The 22,527-nt window shown below is 40.7% G+C and overlaps 4 protein-coding genes across 13 annotated transcripts in view; 1 reads left to right on the forward strand and 3 right to left on the reverse strand.

Annotated features, from left to right (window-relative positions):
- The first annotated feature begins 287 nt into the window (after positions 1–287).
- LOC134227619 (enhancer of mRNA-decapping protein 3) lies at positions 288–2,908 on the forward strand. Its single transcript, XM_062709234.1, has 3 exons — positions 288–1,180; positions 1,350–2,102; positions 2,169–2,908. Exons 1-3 carry the CDS (start codon positions 685–687, stop codon positions 2,480–2,482), a joined length of 1,563 nt encoding a protein of 520 aa, XP_062565218.1. The 5' UTR covers positions 288–684; the 3' UTR covers positions 2,483–2,908.
- Positions 2,909–5,569: 2,661 nt separating this feature from the next.
- On the reverse strand, positions 5,570–7,168 carry LOC134221620 (uncharacterized). The gene has a single exon (XM_062700809.1). The coding sequence runs from the start codon at positions 7,166–7,168 to the stop codon at positions 5,570–5,572; it is 1,599 nt and encodes a 532-aa protein (XP_062556793.1).
- A 233-nt stretch (positions 7,169–7,401) lies between these two features.
- Positions 7,402–10,923, reverse strand: LOC134221621 (uncharacterized). The gene has a single exon (XM_062700811.1). It carries the CDS (start codon positions 10,921–10,923, stop codon positions 7,402–7,404), a length of 3,522 nt encoding a protein of 1,173 aa, XP_062556795.1.
- A 5,150-nt stretch (positions 10,924–16,073) lies between these two features.
- LOC134219562 (E3 ubiquitin-protein ligase Nedd-4-like) overlaps positions 16,074–22,527 on the reverse strand; it is a 60,098-nt gene continuing 53,644 nt past the window's right edge. For 8 of the 10 annotated variants that reach the window (XM_062698324.1, XM_062698323.1, XM_062698321.1 and 5 more), the window contains 6 exons: positions 22,196–22,314; positions 21,836–22,112; positions 21,054–21,527; positions 17,700–17,998; positions 16,947–17,639; positions 16,074–16,877 (listed from right to left, as the gene is read on the reverse strand). In XM_062698324.1, coding sequence (XP_062554308.1) covers positions 16,775–16,877; positions 16,947–17,639; positions 17,700–17,998; positions 21,054–21,527; positions 21,836–22,112; positions 22,196–22,314 — 1,965 coding nt within the window. In that variant the 3' untranslated portion in view covers positions 16,074–16,774. The remainder of the gene's footprint in view (positions 16,878–16,946; positions 17,640–17,699; positions 17,999–21,053; positions 21,528–21,835; positions 22,113–22,195; positions 22,315–22,527) is intronic. The other 2 variants (XM_062698327.1, XM_062698326.1) reach the window with 1 other exon arrangement.

The following is a 22,527-nucleotide window of genomic DNA, read 5'->3' on the forward strand; positions in this document are numbered from 1 at the left end:
AAATCGTATGTATTTTTTCTTCATTGACATTTAGATCCCATATCCTCGCCAGCAAAAGATGTTCCGGACAGCGACGACAACGACAATGTTTATCTTATTGTAACAGATTGTAACTAAAATATTTTTTGGGCGGGCAATGCTTGACGTGTGTGGGTAAAATTAATAATGTTTAAAGGTAATTTCATATTGGCGTGTTGATGTACCCCTGGCGCTGAGGCGGGCGTTTTTGTGTTCGAATTTCGAAATCGAAGTGTCAGAAAAACATCAAAATCCTTTTACCACTTCGTCACCGTCGATCTGTTCTCCCGAATTCGAAATCATGGTGGGAAATGGTCGGTGACGAAAATGTGAGTGAACTTTGCAGTGCATTTGTGCTAAAAGAAATTGTGCAAATTAATGAAGAACTTCGCCAAATCTCTTGCCAGTGATTTGAACAATATTGTGGAGTCTTAAGTGCATGTAGATAAGGCAGATTTAGTTAGCTTTGAAAGCCATAAGTGTCGACGAAGAAAAACAAGGTGACTGGCCAACTAGCAATAATACGCAATCTCACGACGGAGAGTAGAGGGGATTAACAAATTCAGGCCAGCAGTACCAGTGGACAGCAGAAGAAGGAGAAAGAAACGGATCAACTGGAAACCTTATTTGCTGCAATATATCTTTCATTTCTTTAGTGGCAGCACTATGAGCGATAATTGGGTCGGCAAATCGGTTTCGATCCAGTGCCGCGGGGACATTGGCATTTTCCAAGGGGTGATCAAGCAAGTTAGTCCTGCGGAAATTGTGATAACGAAAGCCGTGCGAAACGGAATTCCGCTGAAGAAAACCAGTGTTGAAGTGACGCTAACGTGCAAGGACATTGTGCGATTGGAACTGATTTCTAGCTCAAATGTACCAAATCTGCTTCCGGTGAAACAACAAGCGCAGCCTCAAGGGTCAAACCAATTGGAAGCGACGGCTGTTAGTGGATTGGATTCTTTAAAATTAGGAAAGACAAACGGACATAGGAGTAAAACTCCGCCAAACGATAATAGGGCATACAATGCGAAACTGTCGACGAAATCGCCGGGACCGAATAGGTACGGAAACGGCCAGCAGCAAAAAAACGGATTCGAGAGCGGATCTGCAAAAAGCACAAGTCGTCCGATTGAGATCAACGGAGGAACATCGTCGCAAAAAAGTAAGAACTCATGTTTTTCTCTACGGGAAAAAATAAATTTTCAATGCGGAAAGGGTAATGTCTAATAATCATTTGGATGTATTTGGGTTATTGTAGCCTTTAAGTTATCTTAATAATTATAACAAAATTTCTTATGTAAGCCAAGATACATACGTACTCTATTTTACAGGTAACTCCTTGTGCAAAAATGATAACCAAAAGAAAAAGTCCCGTAATGGAAACGGGAATGGGAACGGAAACAGATATGCAAATAAGAATTCTACATTTGGAACTCCTGTCGACGATCCGATGATGGATGAGGAGTTTGATTTCGAAAAGAATCTGGCTCTATTCGATAAAAGGGCCATTTGGGACGAGATTGATGCCATCCAGCAGAAACCGGATCTGCTTCGCCAGACAAGTTCCGCTACCAACAGAAAGTACCGCCATGACGAAAATGTCCTCGCATCGGAACCGACCCAGTATCGACAGATCGAACTGGAAAATTTAGTTGTACAAAGATCTGTTGCCTCCGGCGGTGGGCCCAGCCAGGAATACGTAACAGACGAAGGCCTTGTGATCCCTTCCATTCCACGCAGCACTAGAAACCTGATCCAACAGCTGGCGGAGAACCACGGCCTAGCGTTGGAGCGCCAAAATGATCTCCTGGCACGAGGGGCCACCGAGATAGCCCTACAGCTGCTCGGAGGGTCACGTCGTCTGACACCGAACAATCAGCACCAGTGGCCCAAGATTGTGATCGTTTGTGATGAACCGTACAATGCAAGACTGAGTGAGATTGGAATTGCCACCGGCCGATTACTGGCCTGTCACGGCTTGAAGGTGGTCGTTTATGTATCGTGTGCCACCAATACCACTCGAACCAGTCACGAGCTGGAACTGTACGCGGCCACCGGGAATCTCTTTACGTTTAATGTTAATAGTAAGTAAAGTCATCTCCTAAACTCTGATAAGTTTCAAAAATCGAACGTTACATTTCTTTTTTTAGCGCTTCCATCCTCAGATCTGGTAATTGCTGCCATTAAGTCGCATAGTCCAGCCGAACCACTACGTAAATGGCTTTCGGAAAGCCGTGCCCCGGTATTGGTGATTGATCCACCTGCCGGAGGTTTGGATTCCATTTCGGCCAAATGCTCAATTCTGCCCATCTTGCCACTGAATGACCTCGGGCCGGAAAGTGCCTCAGGCCGACTATACTTGTGTAGCCTGGGCATTCCGGACAAGTTTTTCACCGACTCGGGCATAAAGTACAAATCACCCTTCGACAAAGCCGTCATTCCGATCCACCGGCGAAAGGAGTAATCAAGCTTGTCGGAACAGCATTCTATCACCATCATAATCATCTACGAGAAGTACCAAGCCAAATAGAGAGGGAAGCAAAGGAAACGCTTGATATATCGTGAAGGCATTTTAATCGTGATTGTGTCTCTTTGTGTGACGCGAAGGGTCGACCGAGCACACGGTCTGTCTGAGACGGATGTTTTTAGAAAATTTACTTTTTATTTTGTGGACGAATTCCCAAGCGGAACTACAAGGGAGACAGAAAAAAAAACCAAGACAAGAAAGAAAACTGACAATGGATACAGCTTTCTGGGGAGGCGTTTATTTTAGTGAAGCCGTTGCAAAGTTGCCATTCTACTCTGGTTCTACAGAAGGAAACTACATCGAAAACAAAACGAAATAATGGCAATAAATTCGACGAAAAAATGTGATGTATAAACGCCGGAATTGAATTGTGTACCTAATTTTATTTCAATGATATCACACAAAAAAGCATAATTAATTCAACTAGCATTATGTATTGTGAATATCTCTTTGGATTGAGCAAGGATAAACGAGTCTAGGCTGCTCAGAAGATATTGCATTTTATCGCAACTTGTGAATTCGAAATAGATGTTATTAATCGTGTCACAGGTAAGCTAAATAAATGAATGAATCGTGTCTCCGGAAGAAAGTGTGGAAGGTTAACCCTACTGAACATTCAACTTTTTCTATACGTATATTTTGAATAATATTTCGGACAGCAATAAGAAAAATCTTTTTATTACGCTAAGTGGCCCAGTAATTTTTGAAGAGGTGAAGCTTATTTTTCCGGGAGCTACCGTTGCATCAATCGATTATACTCAAATGGTGAACAAATTGAAAGAGCGGTTACACGGTGCACCGGTAGACCGTTATTATAAAATAAAAATGTCCATCAAAACCAAGAACAGCTATAGCTGGTGCCAACACTAGATATGTGAGGATTTTCGACTTGCCACCGGAAATCCCTGATACTGTTTTGTCATCTGTGATGGCAAAATTCGGAAAAGTGAAGCGCACAGTTCGAGAACGGTTTCCGGCTGAATATCAGCTCGATATGTATACCGGAGTTCGTGGCATCTACATCGAGATTGAAAATGTGATTCCTGAGGTGATGTATTTTCGAAATATGAAAGGACGCATATACTACGACGGACAGAAGTTGAAGTGCTTCGAATGCAAGTCAGACTCGCATCTGAGAAAGGTATGCCCATTGGGCATTGCCCAATACTTTTATAACGCCGTTAGGGACATAAAATGCAAGTAAAACAAACAGTCGCGCTTGAGAACAATTCTCATGGAGAAGGACACACAAAAAAACACCACAACCGGTGGATTATCCAGTAAAGTGGATAATGCCGAATCCAGCAGCGGTGCAAACAAAGCAGAGAATCTGATGCAAAAGAAAGAGAAGAAGAAAGACCCAAATCGAAATCCATTATCTGCAGCGCCGGTAGATAGAATATCTGGATAAATCAAAGCCAATGATACATCAGCAAGCGGCATGCAAAATAGTACTCCCGCCCCAGATCCCCCCGCAAATGTAGAAAGGAAAGATGCCGAATCCCATCGTACGATTGGATCGGGGACGAAAATGAACGACGAGAAATTACCAACTAACATTTAATGTCAATGTAAATGTTATTTCAACTCGATTATACGGCTTCAAGCTGAATATGTGTGCTATACATATGATCAAGAACTTCTATTCAATGCTTTTACCAGCAAATCTGGCGAATCTACTCAGCTGTTTTTGGCGTACCTGCACAACTACTTTACAGCATGTTATACAATTTTTTCTCGATTTTTACTAAACCATTTAGTAATATAATTCGCTTCAATGGCGCTTATTCAGATTTTTTCAATTTGTTAAATAAGTTTTATACAGCCAATGAATTCAATTTGATTAAATATTATTTGAGAGGAGAGTGAATTTCGGAGTTTATCTAATGTTTTTTTTTTGAAAACTCAAATATCAATTTTGTTGCTACCTAGATTCGAACTTCTGATCTCCTGATTCAATGGCCGCTGCTCTGTCATCACCGTCACTTTGACATATGTAAATAACAAAGAATATTATGGATGTGCTTCTTCGCATATACCCTATCCAGTATTTTGCGATGGTAATGGCGGCCAAGTGAGTGCCCTTTTGACGTTCAAGAGGTAGAAAATATTTACATATTTTAATCGTAGTAGGTCCTGAACTCTTGAAAAATATTGGCACTCATGAGCTCTGCCACATAAAGCAACAATTTTGTTTATCGAAAGTCAAAATATGTTTTCTGTAGATTTCTTTATTTCTTATTCGCTATATCTTTGTATTTCAGCTGAAGAATTTGAGAACCAAAAGCACAATTGAAAACCCTGCTACACACAATATCTAATTATCATGAAAGCTGGAATTAAACATGAATTGGCTGATTCGCTCTTAGGACGATGGTTGGTTAGTTAGCGGACGAAATTTAAGAAATAATATGCTTCATTACGACTAAGGAAATCCGCACTTCAGAATTATTCGCCAAGCTCCGTAGTAGGAACGTTTGTCGGAGTCCATCATAAGTCCGCTAGTATTTGCTTTGTTCAACTCCGTTAAAAGCTAACCAAATCTGTCGAATTCATACCGGCAAGTTTGCTTAGGGATTCTGGTGGCTGGGCAATTTGTTGATCTACCCAGTCCGTCTGAGTATTCGTCAAGTTAAATAATCGCGCAATAGATGACAGCGGTTTATATATTATAAAGCTATCTCAGCCGTAGCCTAATAACAAAAAGATTTCACTTTTGCGAACTGGGCTTTGACTAATTACCATTTATACATGCGTAATTCAATTTTGTTAATATAATAAACATATGTGTTTCGGATACGCGCGAAAAGGGTGGACGAAAAATTCCCAATAAAAACACGTCCTTTTACACACGTTGCTATCTTATTCCAACTAAAAAAAACTTCTTCGGTGACAGTGTTGGCAGTAAAAAAAGAAAATAACAATCAGAAGTAATTATAAAGAAAACCTTATTCAAGGGGTTTGCTGAATTTCATAACATCCTCCCCGCGTTGACACACCGTGTCAAATAACTCCATTTTCGCATTAATCTTCGATTGGCAGAATAGCTATCTTAGTTACCGCCCGGGTGACTTCTCCGTTAGCCGTTCTAATCTTCACCACACGAACTAATCCATCAGCACCTGGTGTAACCTCGACAATTCGACCCAAACGCCACATTTGTGGTGCAACGTTGTCCTCTCTCAGGACTACAAGCATGTCTGGCCGAATCGTTAATTTATTCTTATACCATTTACTTCTTGGCTGCAGTTCACTTAAGTACTCCGTCGACCACCTGCTCCAGAAATCCTGCTTCAACTTTTGCAGATGTTGCCATCGGGAAAGTGACGACACTCGTACATTATCATAACTTGGTTCAGGTACGGCTGTCAGTTCTCGACCCACCAAGAAATGGCCAGGAGTTAATGCGTTAAAATCGTTAGCATCATTGGAGACTTGCGTCATAGGGCGAGAGTTTAGTATCGCTTCTACTTGAACCAACACGGTGGTCATCTCTTCGTAGTTCAAGGATGCTTCACAAAGGACGATTTTGAGATGGGATTTTGCTGCTTTAACCCCAGCTTCCCAGACGCCACCAAAATTTGGTGACCTGGGCGGTATAAAGGACCACTGAATTTCTCGGGCAGTACAGAAGTGATGGATTTTGTTCTTATATTGTTGGGACTGAAAAAGTTTGAAAAGTTCGTGCAATTCGGAATCAGCTCCACGAAAATTTGTAGCGTTGTCTGAGATCAGTTTTTCCGGACATCCCCGTCGTCCAACAAACCTTTGTAAGGCCGCCAAAAAAGCTGCACTTGTGAGGTCCGACACAAGTTCTAAATGTATAGCCTTAGAGCTCATACAAATAAACAGAGCTACGTAAGCCTTTATTCTTGTGACACGACGAATGCCAGATCGTATGAAAAAGGGTCCTGCATAATCTATGCCAGTACAGTTGAAGACTGGCGATGGGTTAACTCGGTAATCAGGCAATGATCCCATAAACTGGATGACTTCAGGAGGATGCATACGGAAGCATCGGACGCATTTCTTCACCACTTGTCTAATGACACTCCTTCCTCGCACTGGCCAATACCGTTGACGAACTATGGCCAGTAAACCTTGCTGACCGATGTGAAGATGTTCGTTATGCAGTGACGCAATCAAAATTTTTGTCACATGATGGTGCTGTGGCAGTATTAACTGATGCTTCTTCTCAAACGAAATCTTGGCGTGTTTCAAACGACCACCGACTCTCAACATACCTTCACGATCGACAAATGGGTCCAACTGCAATAACTTGCTTTTTGACACTTGTCGTGTAACCACCATTCGTAATTCATCAGGAAAGCCTTCTCGTTGAGTTTGTGCAATGATCCTTTGCGTGTCGAAACGAAGCTCGTTGACGGTAAAAAATCCAGTTCTACGCAGAACTTTGTCCTTCTGTTTAGCGTTATTCATGAACCGACACATGTACGCCACTACTCGCTGAAGCACCCGAAAGTCACTGTATCTTGTTAATAGCTCACTAGGTGATGTCTCAATTGCAACATGTGCTTGTGAAAGTTCGCACATCTCTGCTTCCTGAATAATTGGCAAAACGGTTTCGTATGGATGGTATACGTAATGAGCATCGTGTAGCATCGGGGGTCCATGCCACCATAAGGATGATTGTTTGAGTTCGGAAAGGTAGACTCCCCGCGACGCTAAATCTGCAGGGTTGTCCTGTGTGTTTATGTATCGCCATTCAAAGCAGTTGGTCAGCTGGTTGATGTCACGTACCTTGTTGCCGACGAAAACTTCGAGACTCTCAGGAGATTTATTGAGCCAGCACAGGACTATTTGCGAGTCACACCAGAGCACGACGGAATTGACGTCTAGACGTAGGCAATCGATAGTTGAACCAAATGAGCCAGCAAATGAGCACCACACAGTTCCGCTCTCGGTATGGTGAAAGGTTTATTGCTTCGTTTACTACCAGCTTTCTTCGGTAATGGGGCGACACGTGTTTTACTGCTCAATAGATGGAGGTCGGCTGTTCCATCTGATTTAACGCTGCGCAGGTACACACATGCGCCGTACGCCTTCTTGCTGGCATCCGAAAAACCATGAATTTCGAAAATTACAGCACCATCTGCGACAGCTCTTCTCGGTATCTTCAAGTCATCGATGCGCTGCAATTCTTGAGTGAATCTATTCCATCTGCTTTCCTGATCTGCTGTCAATCGTTCATCCCAGCATACACCATGGGACCATAGTTCTTGTATAAAGATTTTGGCCTTGATCGTCACTGGTCCCAAGAACCCGAGGGGATCAAATATTTTTGCTGTGTCTGACAGTACTGTCCGCTTCGTGTTGTATTCTCGTGTCTCAGAAGTGTCAATTCTGAATAGAAAATTGTCGCTGTTGGGGTCCCAAAGCAATCCTAGTGCTTTAATCACTTCATTGGGACTATGTTCTTCAATTTTGACTTGCATTTCGCGCTCACGTTCTGGAATTCGTTCCAGAAGCACCGGTGTGTTTGCACACCATTTGTGCAAATGAAACCCTCCGCGATGTAACATAGCTATTAGTTGGTCTTGACCTTCCAAAGCCATTTGCAGATCATCAGCACCGGATAGAACGTCGTCCATATAAAAATCCTGTTCTACTATTTGAGAAGCATTCGGAAAAGCCGCTCTTTCATCCTGTGCCAATTGTTTAAGGCAAGCGGTGGCACAGAACGGTGCGCAAGACGTGCCGTATGTTATAGTCGTAAGTTCGAGTGTTTGCAACGGTTCCTGCGGGTTCTCTCTCCATAGTATTTTCTGGTAAACCGAGTCGGCTTCATCTACCTTGATTTGCCGAAACATTTTTACTATATCAGCGGTGAAAACGTATTTGTAGCGCCGAAATCTTAGAACAATCGCCATTAGGCTGTCTTGCAACACTGGTCCTGCGACCAGCACGTCGTTCAAGGAAAGATTTGTGTCTGAACGTGCTGACGCATCAAAAACAACCCTGATTTTTGTCGTTGAGCTCGTCGGTTTCAAAATTGCATGATGCGGTAGGAAGTAATCGCTATCATTATTCTCCTCAATATTAATTTTACGACAGTGTCCTAGCGACAAGTACTCGTTGATGAACGATACATACTGTTCCTTTAGCTCCGGTTGGGAATCAAATCTTCGCTCCATCTGCAGGAACCGTCTCTCTGCTAGGTTTCGTGAGCTACCGAGTTGAGCGACTGTGCTTCGGAACGGTAAGCGAATTAAAAAACGACCGTTTTCTCGCCGATGAGTTGATTGAAAATGCTTGACACACTGCTCGTTCTCTGCCGTAGATATCGTTGATTCCGGAATCTCCTCTTGTTCCCAAAATCGCTGTACAGAGTGCTCCAAGTTTGTATCCGTCATTTTGCAGGGGGCGGCCTTTACCAACAATGGCTTATTAAAACTTTTGTATGAGCCGCATACAATCCATCCAAGCTCTGACCTCCACAGCATAAGATTATCGTTGTTCAACTTCAGGCGCTCAGTGATCAGCAGCTCGTAAAAGAGCTCGGCTCCGATCAGCATATCTACTTTGGCGGGAATGTTGAATCGTGGATCCGCTAGATTAAGTTCTGACGGTATTTTCCATTCACGTACGTCGATTTTCTGCAATGGAATGATACCAGTCACCTGTGGGACGATGAGGAAGTCCATCGTCCACGATGCCTCCCCAACGGAAGACTTTACTTCGGTGGTAGTTTGCTGTTTAGCTGTTATCTTCTCTCCGTTGATGCCTACGATTGGAACACAGACATTATCCAATTTGAGTCGCAGCATTTTGACGCAATTTTCCGATAAGAAATTGGATTGTGATCCAGAATCCAGAAGCGCTCTACATGAACGGTAACCGCCACGAAAATCTCTCACTTGGACCACAGCTGTTGTCAATATCACCTCATGACCGTATCGTGACTTCGCAACCGCACTGGAACAGGTGATTGTTGATGTTGTTCGTTCAGATTGCAACGATTGCTCCTTTGATTGGTCAGATACATTTCCTTCGGCAAATCCAGTCTGACTATTGACTTTCTTCTCCACCATCACTGGAGCCTCGTTATGTAACTGCGTATGATGCTTCTTTCCGCAGCCTACAATCGTGCACATCCTTGACTTGCACTGTCCGACCCGGTGTCCCCGTTTCAAACAATTGAAACAAAGCTGCTTATCTTTAACTATAGCAATACGTTCGGGCACCGTCATTTGTTTCAGTGTGTTACATTTGTTGATGTGGTGAGACTCTTCACATACTGGACAAACATTTTCGTTGATTTGTAATGCTGCATGTACCTTGACGTGTTGCCTCTGAGGCACAACCAGCTGCTTCGGCTTCATCCCATCGCAAGTTCTGTGCGCCATCCCAGCCTCACAACGCTCAAGAACAAAACAACGGTTTTGTAGGAACTGCATGGTCTCTTTGTAGTCCGGTAACTCCTTCGGCGTGACAGTGCTTTCCCAAAGATTAAGCGTAGTTTTATCCAACTTGGAAGTTAGCAACGAAACCACTAACTGCTCGGACATGCCCTCCATAGGTTGATCGTGGAATTCCAAAGCCTCAACGTGTCGACTGCATTCTTCAACTAGCTGCCGCAAATCGGATGAGCATTCCTTGTTCATCTTTTTCAGATTGAGTAGACCTCCTACGTGAATGTCGATGACCGTTCGCTTATTTTCAAACCGCTCTTCCAAAATATTCCAGGCTCCTTGGAAGTTATTCTCATTCAGAATCTGCTCACTGAGAACATTCTCCGCTTTCCCTTTTAATGATTGCGCCAGGTAATGTAGCTTTGTTGCGTCTGATAATCCGGGGTGCTTCTGCATCAGATCCTGGAACAACTGCTTGAACCTGAACCAGCGTTCATACGTACCATCGAATGTCGGGAGTGGAACAGTAGGCAATCCGGGTGGCTGATTAGCGATCACTTGCTGTTCTCTAGCTGTAGCGGCCGTAACTACTGCTGGAACGGCTACTTGCCTCGATCGAAATGTTTCCATAACACAGCAAATCTTCACGCGGAGCTCCTCATAGAGTTGTTCGAACGCTATGAAGTATTCTTCCTGCTCCTCGCGTTGGTCAGGAAAGCACGCGTATACTTCGTTTTGAATGTTATTATATTCGTCATAACAAGCATCCACCCGTCGCAAATAGGTGTCCAAATGATGAACGGTGATTTCCTCTGGTTTGCCCAGCACTTCCCTAATCCGCTGCAACTTAGACGACACAGCTTGTCTTCGGAACTCGAACGCGTTCATTTTCTGATCCATTATAAGTTGTTGTTTTTTGTTTTCCTTTCTTTTCTTTTGATCAGCTATCGGTGAATGCACTACGTTTCCTGATGCACTGGCCACACTGTTCTGCGCTTCAGTCATAGTCTTTTTCAGCTGGTTTTCCCTCTCACTCTTCTCATCCAGCCTAGTGGTGGTTTGGTAATGATATCCGGCTGGCTTTTTCGGCAGCCAACGCTTTCTTCTTCCTTTGCAATAATGCCGGCTTCCACGGAAGTCGACGCCTCGTCTTGTCGATAACCTCACCGCTCCTCAAAGGGACACTGCGGAATGGTGGTTATGCACTGTAAACAATTCGCATCCGGATGCCACTGCAAGATGCACGAATACGAAGTTGTTTTCACTCGCGAAGAGAAGTGATTTCCTCGGAACTGCACTTTGTCGCTTGGGACCGGTCACTCCGCGAGATCCGGTTCGATAATCGGACCAATAATGTTTCGGATACGCGCGAAAAGGGTGGACGAAAAACTCCCAATAAAAACACGTCCTTTTACACACGTTGCTATTTTATTCCAACTAAAAAAAACTTCTTCGGTGACAGTGTTGGCAGTAAAAAAAGAAAATAACAATCAGAAGTAATTATAAAGAAAACCTTATTCAAGGGGTTTGCTGAATTTCATAACAATATGAAAAATGTAATATAACAGATATCTTGGAGAGAGGGGCAAGAATATTCAGAAAGCAAAACATTATGCGAATGGGCAAAACATTATGCGACGCAAAGCTGAAGTTCGACCAACCGGACAGACAAAATTCATGATGTCTTAGGTTTTTATAGAGTATGAAAAAAGGAAAATTAAAAAAAAAATAACTCTTCCCTACTAATATCAGAGATACGGATAATAACCAAAATTCGGAATAACTCCTTTCTGATAACACGCATTCCAAAGATTCGCACAAAGTAAATAAGATGTGTATAGCAGAATTGATTTTCTAATGTTCACGATCTCGTGATTTTCATATTCTTCAGCTACAAATTGAAAATGTTTATTTAAAATTATATGGAAAATGAAGCGAATGTTGGAAACATTTTAATCAACAAAAGACTCTTTCGACTTTTCAGGAACAAAATTGTTGATTAAAGACAGAGCAGATGAGTGCCAATATTTTTCATATAACCGAAGCCTACTTTGATTAAAATATGTAAATATTTTCTACCTCTTGAATGTCAAATGGCACTCACTTGGCAGCCATTATCGATCGCTAACGCTATTAGGTTCTGCAGCATGACGTCACGAATGAATTCGGTCCTCGTCGAATGAACTTTTTTGACAGTTCAGTAGTACTTTCGACTGACTCCGACAACGGTCGAGCTCGTGATTGGTTGGCTGCCCCTGAGTCCAACAAGAAGTACTACTAATCTTTCACCAGATTGAGGTTACGTACAGATGCTGCAGAACCTAATTTTCAGATTCATGCTGTATAAACGTTAAAAAGAGGCCTACATGCTTCTTAAGAACAAACTTTTGATTTACAAACAAATTTTTGGACCTGCCATGTTGTATGCTGTGCCAATATGGACTAGTTGCTGCAATACCAGAAAGAAGGCACTCCAGAGGATTCAAAATAAAATTTTGAAAATGATTCTGAAGTTGCCTCCAAGGTATAGTACCAATGAACTTCATAGAGTTTCTAATATTGAGGCATTGCAACAAATGTCCAACAAAATAATTTCCAATTTTAGACAAAAATCGTTGCAATCTTCTATTCCAACGATTAACTCCTTGTACCCTTAGTATAAAATAGGTTAAGTTTAGTTTAAGTTGAAAACATTGTAATTCCTACATGGTTCAATTCAACCAGAGGAAAAAATTCTAACTGCCAGATGCAATTGAAATGTATTAATAATAACTAAAAAAATATGACATAGCAAATAAGGATGATAGTGTTAAGAAAACACGGAACACCTAGTCTAACAGATGAATGCATGTATTAGATAATTAGCAAATAAAATTAGTTAAAATAAAAAAAGGCCTACATGCTGCTTTCACCACATAAGCCTTAAAATTATGCTTTTAGCATTATTTCAACCATTATTCAAACATCTATCAGCATGTTCTGTTGGCTAACTTTTAAGGTTCCCCCAAACACACGCGATGCGACAGTCGCGACGCGATTCTATCGCTTGGCGACAGCGATTCTGTCGCCGTTGGTATGGCAGCGTAAATAGAACTTTGCCGGCAGCGACCGAACGATAGAATCGCGGCGACTAGTTGTCGCCGTCGCGACGATGTAATCGCTTCGGTCTGGGGGAGCCTTTATGCATCATCAATCGCTGAAATTGTTTTTAGGCAACATTTTCTCGACCTGTATAAATGCTACTCTGCTGCTAATCGTTTAACAGTAGCCGTCAACAGAAATGTTGCTTCTAAATGGCTTGTTTTCTTACACTATCTGCTAGCATTAATGGCAGCGCTTTGTCAGTTGCTATAAGAGCAGGTGAATACCTTTGTAACTGCATTACAGAAATCAATAGCTCATACACAGCTCCAGCAACAAAAATCAAATGTAAACATTGCGGTTTTGACGTTCCATACTGCAGTAAAAAATATACACGTCCATGCGAACTGTTTTGCATTTGAATACGCACTACTTTGGAATCAAATCAATATCAATAGCTGAGCTCGTCGCATTCAACCACCACTTCCATTTGACGTGCACAATGTTTTGAATATTAAACAACAAAATAAAAAAATAGAATTACCTCAGCTCAGATTTGAATAACATACCTTTGCTTGAAAGTCCTTCGTCTTACCATGACTCCATCTCACACTTCGAAATACCTTGTGAAATAAGCAGAACAGATGAAAGAACTGTCATCTATTTTTAGAACAACACCAATATCGCTCCACTCTTAAATCAATAGCCTTGAACCTGTGAATTCAATAGCATAGCACTTTCAATTTTAGTGAAGACATTATTGGTGCCGATCGAAGTGCTAATCATTTCAACATCTAGTGAGTAGCACTTTGATCAACAGTGTTGATGTTATGGAATTGTCTGCATTCAACACACTTGTGAAAGGTGTGACACCACTTCCAAATCAAAGGAATATCATTTTCAATAGTAGTGATTTTAAAGTTGATCATTCAATAGATGGAACAGTTAAATTGAGCGTGTTGATTTTTTACCGTGTGATAAGCTATTAAAAGATGCAGTATAATAGCCTATTCAGATTGGGCTATTTATGACTTTGTTAAGTGAGAGGGTATCCAATTATTACGAGGTGTTCAGACTGCAGCAAGATAATATATCTTGACGTTTTCATGTTTCCTCATTTGCACGCTAATACAGGGTTGAATTCAAGGAGAGTTTTAAAATTTAATTTGCGAAATCAAGCATTTGTGTGGCGACAATCGAACATTTTTTTCTGAACAAAGTTTCTACGAAAAAAAATATTTAAGAAAATATGAAAAGGGATTTTTGAAGAATATTTGAAGCTCTCATTAAGGATAATGAGCGAAGCTATATTCATTAGTTGGGTGCTCCGTTCTTCGCGGAATCAGACTATTCCTCAATTTATTTTTAAGTTTAAAAAGTATTTTGATTCTGTACTATGATCGAACGGAGATTTGATAGAAAAATTTAGATACTTTCATTACATGTACCTTAAACTGCTCATTACATATACATTATATACATATATGTATATAATAATGAGCAGTCCAAAGTACATGTAATGAATAGAATCAACAAGATAAAAATAGTAAGTTTAAACAACTTAAAAAAAAGGTAGAATGTAATAGATATTTAGAATTCAATTGATGTATTGAATATAACAATATTATTAGGAACAACAACATATCCGGATGGAAGAAGAGGTGCTGATAAACATGTGATATAATTTTTATGGGGTGTTTGACACTTTGTAACAAAAATTGGCTAATGGAGGGGGCTGGTTCTGATTCAGTGACAAAATTTACGTATTTCCCTCTAACTTAAGTCATGTGCAATCTTCGATTACATGTTATATTACGACAGAAAATTATCCACGAAATGTGATCACTCATTATTCATTACATTGATTGTCGCGGAGTTTGTTTGTAGTTTAGAAAGGCTACTAATGTGGAAAGCACGAATAATTATAATCATAATTTTCCTCGTCGATGCTAATCTTTTTTCCTACAAAAAGTGGGTTGTACTTCCCGAGTTACCCCAAGTGAAATAATCAATGAACCCCTAAGAAATTCAGATAAACAAATCTGTTACTTATCTTGAATGCAGCCTACGACCAGTACAGCTTTTGAAGAGCTCCAGCCATTTCATCACAACTTCGTGCTTTTCGTTTTGATTTTCGTTTGAAAAAGAAATTATGCTTCATCCGCAATATATTCGGGACTCTCCAAGATCTCCTTGCTACGGTCATTCTTCTTTTTAGTCCTCATCCGGCCATCTTCTTCTACATCTCCTCACATTAGTTATTAGGTTCAATTACCTATTACATTTAAGTTTAGTAACTTGAAATTCACGACAATTGACAAACCGGATGAATTTTTTCGCGTTTATGAATTCGGAAGTTTATGAATTCAAACTTAAAGAGATCCAATTACTCAGAAAAAAAAGGATAACTTGGGCAATCTAGAGAGTCAATTGAATTTAAAGAATGAAGGTTTGAATAATTTTGAGAAAACAGACATTTTGCGTAAGTATCATATAATCTAGGCATACCAAGGATTATTTTATGCAACGCAGAGTTTTACCCTCTCTTGCATTATGTGATGCTGAAATTAGGCTCCTAATCATTTGATGGCAAAAAATAAAAATAAAATAAAAACAATTACACAAAATTAAAATATTCTAGTTAAATTTTACTATTTTGGTCGAGCATGGGTCAGCCGCTTGACACCCGCGTTGAAAAATATGTTCCATGCGTGCCCCCACATAAAATAATAATGTGTGCCAATCACTAATGAAACTAAAAGATTTAAATGGAATTAGGTATTGTTCCCGCTTATCATTTTAGCACCGCCAGGGGGAACTTGGCCGGTACCCTCTGCACTTTTCTTTCCCTTTCCACAAACAATTACTATCATTTGTGATATTTCAACGGAATCTTATTGGGAATTCTAAAAAGGCAGACAATCAATGCAGTTACATTGCCAGGTAATACGCAAGTGGCATCCATATATAGATGGGACTGACTTGCGATTCACGACAGAACAGCCCATGAAAACATGAACTTAAATACGTTTTAAAAATCGCGGCCTCTTTCGGAGTTTAAATCGAAGAAAAACTTTAATATTTCATTTGAGTAGTGATAGTTGTGTTTACTATAAATTAAATAATACATACATACATCATTCCGTTTTTAACAACATATTTTAATAAACTAGTTTAGATTGACCAGCTCTCAAAAATCACTTTCTTTGTGCGCGTACAATTTACGAAATAATTTAATTTTAATAATTTCGCCTCTGAAATTCTTTCACTGGATAGCGACATTCGTTTTTTTTTTCTGCATACCAAATTATTAAGAATTTTGCTGTTGCTATTGCTTTCACGGAAAACTCATGTAGATCACTATGCAAGGCACTCCCACATCTAACTCTTCCGCGTTGCTCTCTGCTAGCTGCAAAATTGTTTAAACATTCCTAGTGTAAAACTTGATTGGAAATAACATCCTAGTATTTTTTATGTTTGTGATTCAACGGAACGAGGAGACTCGCGTAGTTGGTTAAATATTATGGCAGACAACTTCCTGAAGTTTTATTTCTTCTTTATACTGAAATTTCATCTTAATTGTATGTGTTGCTTTTTACTTTTCTGTTTCCTGTACATAATTGTTTACGGCTAGATAAAATAAAAAAAACTGGATTCTCTTTCGGAGATGTCTGCTCCTTCCCTAGTGCTCTAATTACGCTCTGGTGATTTCTTGTAATCTACTTGACGCGGGAATGTAGCAGCGTGATCGATGGCGTTCATTGGTTTCAGCATTTTAATCTACTCCAGCGAACCCTTGGCTACCCTCGATAGCCTTCACTAGTTTGTCTTTCAGATGAGAATAACTTTCGTATGGTGGGAGATCCAATCGGTTGAAACTAGAAATTAGAAATAGGATTAGAAACATACCAATCAAACCATCAACGTATGATTGTCATCGTACATACCACGTATGCGCCCGTGGGAAGTTATCAGTCGTACCCCACTTCTCGATTGTGAACATCTGTGGTCCATTGGAGCCATACAGCTCCTTGAATCCATTCATCGGAACTCTCGAGGTACCCGTCACGAATTGCAATAACCGGGACCGCATCTCGTTGCTAAACGATAGAACCGCTCGCCAGAACCATTGCACCACTACATGATTTGCGTAGTAATCACCCTTGTAAAGCGTATTCTTCTTCCAGTCACTCACGTCAATGCTCTGAATTCCACACATCAGCAGCTCAAGTTCATTTTCATCAAATATCTTTAGTAAATGTAGTGGTACCAAGGATCCAAATCCTTCCAAAAATGCCTGCATTTGACTCTTTACCCTGGCTACGAACCTCCACTCAATCACAAGTTTGATATACTCGTCCTTGTTATCATTGGTTACCTCAATGTTAGCCCCGTTTGGCTTCAGGTCCCGCTGACTAGTGGTACCGAAACTTTCCTCATCCACGCTAAACGTTAACATCAGTTCCGACGGATCGTTTTCCTTGATGTACAACAACGAGTTGTAATACTCTGTATCAACGGACTCCATATCCTTCAGATCGATTTGTTTCTGAAGCATCATTTTGTAGAACGGTCGAATGAAGAAAGCATCCAACAATTTGCCGTGGTACACGGCCATGCCCGCTATTCGTCCGATGAATCTAATTAAAATTCACATAAGCGAGATTGACAACAAATAACCAGTTGTAGAAAATACTCACTTGAAATAATTTAAATGCTCTTCGTTGCACAGCCCACTGGACGGGTTGATCTGCAAGGTGTAGTTGTCCATAGCCGAGTATTCGAACAGCCCGTAGTATGGGTTGAACATCTCCTTCGACAGCAGGTAGAACCACTCCCGAGCAAGTCCACCGTAGTCGAGGCCTGCCTCGCCTTCGAATTCCACCCACAGTTTGGTTTTGAGCAGTTCCACCTTTGTCACTGAATTGATGATTCGGTACGAGTCTTCGAGGATCGATGCGCGGCGTACCTTGATATCGATTTTGTTTGGAACATTGGCCTGCAATTGAAATAATAAACGTGATAAGCAATTTTTGTTCACTGTTTGACCAAAGCCTGGTAAGCTGCTGAAATACACCTGTGTTCAAAATAATAGCAGCGGAAGCTGTTTTTCATACAAAATAGTCAACTTTGACAAGCTGTAACTTTGTACCCCGATGACCGTTTGAACTGAAATTTTGGCAGTTAACTACAAATATGTTGAAATTTACACATACTACACTGACAAAAATCCAATCATATCCATTATGTGTGGCTCACATAAATTTTGACAATAGCATTTCCCACATAATGGCTATATGAATTCGCATAGCATATATGTGGAAACACACATAACCGTTATTAACTAATAACCTTTATGTGGATTCTCCTATAGCGGGTGGTTATTAACGCACACATAAAATTTATTTGTAAAATTCTTTAGATTTTTGCCAATAAAAATGTGTGGATTTTTATTAGTGTAAGTATGCTAAGTAGCTATTTTTTGAACAATTTGACCTAGTGCGTAATTTTTGAACGCGTCATTCGAGTTTGTGTAAATTTCAACATATTTGTAGTTCACTGCCAAAATATCAGCTCAATCGGTCATCAGGGTACCAAGTTACAGCTTGTCAAAGTTGGCCATGAAAAACGGCTTCCGCTGCTATTATTCTGAACACAGAAGCGGATCCTGGGAGAACATCCGAGGACAAGAACATCCGAGGTCCACCGTCTGGCCGGAATAAAAACCTTACATGAACGCTTTGGTGAGTGTAAAGAAAAGTTTAGGGTCCGTTGCTTGCATTCGGATCAGGCTCCAATTAGGGCGCTAGTTCCAATCTAGGTTATCAAATTTTTATTGTAAATATTAGTGTACATAGTAGTTAGGTTATCAAATTTTAAAAAACACACTAGCGCCTCCTGAAGGCCGTCATGATAGATTATATTTTAAAAATTAGGCAACAATATAAAAATAATAATAATAATAATTAAAATTGAAGTTGGAGGGCCAAGCCGGCCGATCACTGTACATTAGGGTGGCTCAAATTAGTATGGGAAAAACTTTTTTTCATTTTTTTTATGGGCCGCCCTCTTATTCGGTTCTATTTGATGCCCTGATGCTCTGGACAAAATTTCAGCCAAATCGGTCAACGCTCGGGCGGTGCTAAACTTGTTGGATGTTTATATGCAAAAATGTATGCAGAAACATCCAAAAACAATGAATTTCAGTTGGACGGCACAATAATGAAGAACTATGATACTCATTCAGATCTTGAAGAATTTAATACAGAATGTTGTGCAAAACCGCGAGAAGATTAGAGTTTGCCCGGCTAAGTTATTAGCATTTCTCTGAAGTGGGGTTTGAGCAAATTTCGTTTTTTTACCTTTGAAAAGAAATAAATTCACCCCTACAACACTCCAGTAAAATGCTAATATCTTTACCTAATAAACTCCAATCTTATCGCGGTTTTCAGCATAACATTCTGTATTTAATTCTACAAGAACTGAATGAGTACCACGGTGCTTGATCGTAAATTGTGCTATCCAACTGCAAATCACTGTTTTTGGATGTTTCTGCATACATTTTTCCATATAATCTTCCAACGAGTTTAGCACCGCCCAAATATTGACCTGAAATTTTGTCCAGAGCATCAGGGCATCAAATAGAACAGAATAAGAGGGTGGTCCATCAAAAAATTTGAAAAAGTGTTTTTTGAGCCACCCTACTGTACATGGTTACAAATAATTGTAGAACAAAAAATGCTTAAATAAAGAAGAATTTTACTAGGGTAAAATGCCCAATAGTAGACTCCTTAGTAGCGGAATTTTGCTCTTCCTGTCATAAGGCTTAGAAATTTTCAACATATTAACTCTGCTTGATATCTAACAACAAGATCTGCATCCCCTCTTCACGATACATACATAAAACACCCAAATTCACGACGAATATTCCTATAATGGACACTCTTGTGTTTATTTTTTATAGAATTGTAAAAAATCATCTAATTTTACTTTCCATAGCATTTCCAATGCATGTAATCAAATCATAGGACTGTAAGGTAGGTTCTCTCGATAGAATTTCATAGCAAAATGTTGACATTGTGCAGTAATAAGGCAAAAATGGCTGGAGGGTCCACTATTGGTTGGGGGTCCACTATTGGGCACTTTACCCTACTACTAGCAATTGAAGTAAATTTCCGTCCTTAAGGGGTCCATTCATTACTAGCACTCATTCCCTACACGGTCGAACATTTTAAGCGTGAAAATGTTTCGAAAACTGTCATAGCATTTTTTGGTCAACTAAGCTCCATTGTATGCAAAGGTGATTGTAAGGTCAAAGTCACGAAGCAATTCATAAGCAGGATCAGAAGTAGCATTCCAAAAATCGATGTGGCAGAGCCATCCAACGGTCATGGAATACCAGCAAGACTAAGCTGCGCCGCGAAATCATAGACCATATTCTAATATTCATTAGTTTAAGTTTGAAGACTAAGGACATCTCTTCGACAGACAAAATTTTCAAATCGACTTATCTGCTTTTGTAAACAAAGATTCAAACGACGATTTGACGAATCTGATAGCTCTCCCACGCAAACCAACACCATCAACAGGAAGCGGAAACCTTCACCTACCTATTGATGGTGTTGGTTTGCGTGGGAGAGCTATCAGATTTGTCAAATCGTCGTTTGAATCTTTGGTTACAAAAGCAGATAAGTCGTTTTGAAAGTTTTGTCTTGATATTATATCAGATTGAACTGTACTTCTTTGTTGTTTTTTTTCCGAGTCATTCTTTTTATTCCTCATTGTAAGAATCTTTTTAAAGGTATGAAAAAAAAAAATCTGGGATATGGTGCATTCTGGGGTATGGTTTTCGGGGAAATGTTTCATTCTGGGAAATGGTTTTCTGAGGAATGGTGCATTCTGGGGAACGGTTTTCGAGGAATAGTTTTCTGGGGTACGGTCTTCTAGGGAATATTATAGAATCAACTGTCTTATGGAAAACGGCAATTCAGAAGATCAAGAAGAAAGTTTTTTGTCGCTATGGTGGAGACCAAGTCTTATCAGTACCTACTCACCGGTTTCTTCAGCTGGCTCTTGAGATACTCGTACTTTTGTTTGTAGTCTCTGGAGTAAGGCACCGCCTGTCCGGCAATCTTTGGATTGGACAACCGCGGATCGTCCCACTGCGTTGTCCGGGTATTGTGGTCAATGAAGAATGTTCGCCCGTCGTTGTGTACCCGTTCCTCCCATCCCTCCGGTAGCGGTCCCAATTCATCGTCCTGATGGCGTGCATTTGCATTGGCTCCGCTAGCACCGCCCACACCTCCTGCCTGATTTCCGCTGTTAGGCCCCGCGTTCGGAATAGTGCTGGCCACTCCGGTTCGGGGATCCACCCATGATGTTTTCTTGTTGACGTGATCAATGAAGAACAGACGACCAGTGGCGGCGTATTGCATGGTCCAACCTGGTGGTAAGCCATCTTGGTTGGGTAACGGGGGTTGTGGGGAAGGATTTGTAGGACCGGGTGAATTTGGAGGTCCGTCCGTTGTCTGCAAAATAAAAAGTAACAGATTTTAAAAATTATTTATACGTATGGTATTCAGATGCTATAAAAAAAGTAAAAGCAATTCCAACACCCTATAAATCCTGTTAACATGTATGAACTCTAGTAATAGCTATATTAGTTACCATCGAACTACCAATCAGTCAAATGAACAAATTGTGCAGAAGTTTGATCCGGAGTTAGTGCGTGAATGCGAAAGCAACCCTCAACCAAGTCCCAACTAGCGGTGAGGGAAGCATTTTTAAACAATCAAAATTGAAGACGGTTCAACAGTTGAAGACTTGGAACCCGTACCTCCCTACTGCTGCCTCCGGTATCGTTCAATAGCGCACTGGTATCATCGCTTTCGTTGGTATTGCTGTTGTTGTTGACTCTATCGCCCGCGTTGTTATCCTCCGGCGAATGGCGTCCGTTTTCCAGGGAAGTTCTGGGCGCAGGTACGGGAGGCTGCTGAGCCAGCCGCCTTCCACTGGTCGGGGTACTATTGGCTGACGGCGGCAATGGCGCTGGTCGGATCGGTCTACCAGCATTCGAGAGCGACGTAGACGATGGCGATGGAGATAAGCCATTTCTTCAGAAAGGGATTTCAATCGAAAGAAAACGTAAAAATAAGGTTTGATATACAAAGGGTTCGCAAATGAAGTGATAGGCAACCTGCTGTTGTTGTTGTTCGTGGTGCTGGCGGTGGTGGTATTCAGAGAGGCGACGGAACCACTTAACGATCGATCCAATCGGACAGTGGCATTGTTTTCTGAAGTTATACTCAAGTTGTCCTATGTTGAATGAGAAACATAACAGGATTTGGTATTTTTTTTTTTTTTTTTAACTTTATTAAAGTGTTTTTTTAATCTACAGATTAAGTTCAACACCGAAAGGATTTGGTATTGAATTACACGGTCAAAAGGTTTTCTGCCGTTCTACGCATATAAATACTCCTAAACATACCAGTTTTTGTGCTTATGGAAGAAGGAATACAGGATCATTTT

This window comes from Armigeres subalbatus, chromosome 3 (genome assembly GCF_024139115.2).
Source record: "Armigeres subalbatus isolate Guangzhou_Male chromosome 3, GZ_Asu_2, whole genome shotgun sequence".
Taxonomy (NCBI): Eukaryota; Metazoa; Arthropoda; class Insecta; order Diptera; family Culicidae; genus Armigeres; species Armigeres subalbatus.